The sequence below is a fragment of the Herpailurus yagouaroundi genome, unplaced genomic scaffold (genome assembly GCF_014898765.1).
Source record: "Herpailurus yagouaroundi ecotype Mexico unplaced genomic scaffold, PumYag 194, whole genome shotgun sequence".
Classification (NCBI taxonomy): domain Eukaryota; kingdom Metazoa; phylum Chordata; class Mammalia; order Carnivora; family Felidae; genus Herpailurus; species Herpailurus yagouaroundi.
Window position 1 is genome coordinate 5,108,292 of NW_024412425.1, and position 4,428 is coordinate 5,112,719.

At 43.2% G+C, this 4,428-nt stretch overlaps 1 protein-coding gene across 2 annotated transcripts in view; it reads right to left on the minus strand.

Annotated features, from left to right (window-relative positions):
- Window positions 1-1,559: 1,559 nt before the first annotated feature.
- PDCD2L (programmed cell death 2 like) overlaps window positions 1,560-4,428 on the minus strand; it is a 22,988-nt gene continuing 20,119 nt past the window's right edge. For both annotated transcript variants that reach the window (XM_040446196.1, XM_040446195.1), the window contains exon 7: window positions 1,560-1,736. In XM_040446196.1, coding sequence (XP_040302130.1) covers window positions 1,606-1,736 — 131 coding nt within the window. In that variant the 3' untranslated portion in view covers window positions 1,560-1,605. The remainder of the gene's footprint in view (window positions 1,737-4,428) is intronic.

Below are 4,428 nucleotides of genomic sequence, written 5' to 3' on the forward strand. Positions count from 1 at the left end.
ATATAACAACCCTACCCTTTTCCGCTCTGCTTTGCCTGATAACTTCCCGTAACTACTTCCATGCACCCCACGTCTTTCGTCTTCAGCTGAAGATTATATTTGAGGTAATGGCTTGGGCCATTTCGGGGAGTTTATTCAGTTTTGCTGAGTATCTTCCATCTATATAGGAGGTACATGTACTTCTGTTTTTCTCCTGTCAATCTGATTTTTCTTACAGGGGGCCTCAGCCAACTACCTAGAAGGGCAAAGAGAAAATTATTTTTCCTCCCCTATGTACCTCACTGACCAGCAAGTTGTTTGTATACAGTCAGCCACTTTCCCTCAGGGGCCCTGGGAGGCAGGATCAGGTGGTGTCCTCAGCGGTCACACACTGCCCAGGAGGACCTTACCTCAAGAGAATCTGGACCTAATATATTGTTTACCAGAGTAGCAAATCAAATTGTTTATACCAGTTTCCTCATCTACGTAGGCAAATAGCAAGTCTGCACATAGCTGGGGGGGAGTGTTTTTAAAAAAAAATTTTTTTTTCAACGTTTATTTTTTTTTGGGACAGAGAGAGACAGAGCATGAACGGGGGAGGGGCAGAGAGAGAGGGAGACACAGAATCAGAAACAGGCTCCAGGTTCTGAGCCATCAGCCCAGAGCCTGACGCGGGGCTCGAACTCACGGACCAAGAGATCGTGACCTGGCTGAAGTCGGACGCTCAACCGACTGCGCCACCCAGGCGCCCCAAAGGGGGGGAGTGTTTTTATACTGCTGCCAAAGGGTAGCAGAATGGAAGGGTTGATAACATAAAAACTGAAAGGAGAAAGGGGAAATTGGAAAAGTGGACACCAGGAAAGAGGGACCATGTCCAGAATCGAGAGAAAGGGCCCCCGTGCTGTGATGCTGCAGGGGCAGAAGGTAGGCATGGGTGAGGCTGGGGATCGTCGGGTGGGAGAAAGAGGGGCAGGTCTCAATAGCTAGTGTCACAGGGTGGGAATCTCAAGAAGCTGGAGCAGATCTGGGGCGCCTGGGTGGCTCAGTCGGTTAAGCGTCCGACTTCGGCTCAGGTCACGATCTCGCGGTCCGTGAGTTCGAGCCCCGCGTCCGGCTCTGTGCTGACTGCTCAGAGCCTGGAGCCTGTTTCAGATTCTGTGTCTCCCTCTCTCTCTGACCCTCCCCCATTCATGCTCTGTCTCTCTCTGTCTCAAAAATAAATAAAGGTAAAAAAAAAAAAAAAGAAGCTGGAGCAGATCAAGAGGCTTGATCTGTCAGCATGCAGGGATGGCAGCAGAGTGCGCTGAAGTGCGGTGGCAGCACTTAAGAGGCTGACCACGGCTCCTGGCTCCCCAGCTGGTCGTGCAGGAACACTTGCCCTCTGGGCTGGAGGGGAGCCACATTCTGTGTGTAAAATGCCCAGACAAGCCACTGACCCTGGAAGGGTAGACCAGCCCACAGCCAAGAGGTTCTAAATCTCGCTTCTCCCCAGTACAGGTGCCATAAAGCAAAAAGGACAGCACTTAAAACACAAAGAGTTAATAGTTTGTGAGTCAAAATGAAGTAAAAATACACAAATCTGGACATTAAAATTTGTTTTAATTTATATAAATAAAAGGAAATTCTCTACTTAAATAACGGTTCATCTGGGTCTTCTTGTATAATACAAAGTTCTTCCATGGGAGTCTGACAATTTTCAGGCCAGCAACTCTTCTCACATGTATAAATTAGAATTGTTCCAAATTCCACAGAAAGACCTGAAAAATATAACATATTCCAGCAAAGAGACAGTGTCAGGAGATACACTCAATATTTGAAGGTGTGATTAGTAGATGGAACCCAGACTCTGGAGCAAGACTACGTGGGTTCAAATCCCAGCTCTACCACTGAGCAAGTGATTTCACCTCTCCATAATAATGACTGTATTTATCATGAGAAGATTGTTTTGAGGAGGATTATATAAACTAATACACGTTAGATACTTAGAACAGAGCCTGACACGTCTTAAGTGATCACCATAAAACAAAGAGGTTAAGTAACTAAAGATAACTGAAGGAGAAAGATGATGCAATATTAGCACACCTGGTGTTGCTACAGGAGTGATTTTACCCAATAAGCCGAAAAAATAATCAGGAAAAGCAAAAGCAGCGCTCACTTGCTTTCATTCACAACACACTCATCCTCTTCCACAAAGCAAGTGACTGCTGATGACAAAAAGCAGATTTATCAGGAAAATATACTTTAAAGTCTTTAGTACAACTGTCTAGGATATTGGACACTGAAAACCATTTAAAAATATGTCATGTGGTGTCTGGCTGGCTCAGTTGTGTGAGTTTATTTTTCTTAAAAAATTTTTTTTAATGTTTTTATTTTATTTTTGAGAAAGAGACAGAGTGTGAGTGGGGGAGGGGCAGATAGGGAGACAGAGGATCCAAAGCAGGCTCTGAGCCTTCAGCAGAGAGCCTGATGTGGGGCTAGAACCCACAAACTGCAAGGTCATTACTTGAGCCAAAGTTGGACGCTTAGCTGACTGAGCCACCCAGGTGCCCCTCGTTTTTTTTCTTAAAAAAAATTTTTTTTTAGTTTCTTTATTTTGAGAGAAAGAGAGCTCATGAGTAGGGGAGGGGCAGAGTGAGAGGGAGAGGGAATTCCAAACAGGCTCCACACCATCAGCACAGAGCCCAACCTGGGGCTCAAACTCATATCTTGAGATCGTGACCGGAGCCCAGATCAAGAGCCAGATGCTTAACCAACTGAGCCACCCAGGCTCCCCTCAGTTGTGTGACTCTTGATCTCAGGTTTATGTGTTTGTGCATGTTGGATGTAGAGATTACTAAAAACAAACAAACAAACAAACACACACACACACAAACAAAAAAACATTTAAGATAAACAAACAAATAAAAATATATTTTATTAATAGAACACACTACCTCCAAGAAAGGATTCAGGCCAAAAAAAAAAAAAAATTCCAAAGAGTTTACAAAACTTTATCAATGGACAATGCCATGAAGAATAACATCAAGAAAATACAACTGAAAAGAACTCCCATTGATGGCAGAACAGGAAAACAGGAGTCAAGAGGAGTTAGGCAATTGGTTTGGAGGAGCAAAAGAAAAACACTTTGAAAGGAAAATGCAGGCAGGGATGATGGAAAGAAAAGCATCAAAGACTGAACTAGCAAGGCCAAAATAAAACGACTTAGAAGAAATGACCTGGTGAATGTGAGATAATTTCCAACCAGAATGTGCAACATGCAGTCTGCAGAAGGCATGAGAAGGTTAGAGTCTGAGAACCAGTAGCCACCAGGGTAGGAAAGAAGGAGGGGCAGGGAATCAGAGGCAACAGAATACCAAATAGCAGAGTTATGTACAGGAGGCCTGAGCCCAGAGACCTGCCACGGTAGAAGGGCAACAGAGGGGTAGGAGAAAAAGGAAACAGATATGGGGGTCAAAATAGCCCCATTACATATCTAATGAAAAACATCAGAAGCCACAAGGAACAGAAAAAAGGTGAAACGTAATTACAGGTAGAAAGGAAAGGCTTGAGGGAATCTCAATGAATGCAAAGGGAAAGAAAAAGGATGTGAACACAGGAGAGGAGAAAGGTGACCAATGCAACTGGTCAACGCAAAGGCCCCACGCTAGGTGCAGAGATTAAAGAAATAAAAAAATCTAGGGGTGCCTGGGTGGCTCAGTCAATTGAGTGTCTGACTTTAGCTCAGGTCGTGATCTCATAGTCTGTGAGTTCGAGCTCCACATTGGGTTCCCTGATATCAGTGAAGAACCCGCTTCAGATCCTCTGTGCCCTCCTGTTTCTGCCTCTCCTTTGCTCATGCTCGCTCTCTCTCTCAAAAAAAATTAAATTTAATTAAAAAAAAGGAAATTAAAAAATCTTAAAAAAATTACTAATATACTTGGGGGTGGAGCAGGGCACAAATGTCCTTGTTATAGTAAAGAGCCAAACACATACTATCTAAAACTGACAGACGGAATGAATGTAATTCTCTTAACTTCAGAAGGATCTTTTAGAAACTAGGTGAAAGAACCCATTGTCTACAGTGAAAGAACCCAACTGCCTCACATACACTTACTTTTTCTTATGTTAAATTTGCATACATTTATTCCAGTATTTGTAATTGGTATGTACTGAACTTTCCTATCTTTAAATTTTTTCTAGCCATCCAACTGTCTAAACTTTCTACCTACATTTATGTCAAGGATGAGGACTAGAATGATGTTGATTAGTGTTAGTAATGGTGGTGATTTCCAAGGTTCACCACACATTTACAGAAAACCTTCAACATAACATTCAGGGGTCAGAAAAACTGCAGGAGGGGTGCCTGGCTGGCTCAGTCAGTAGAGCGTGCGACTCGATCTTGGGGTTGTAGGTTTGAGTCCCATGTTGGATGCAGAGATTATTTAAAAGTAAAATCTTAAAAAAAAAAAA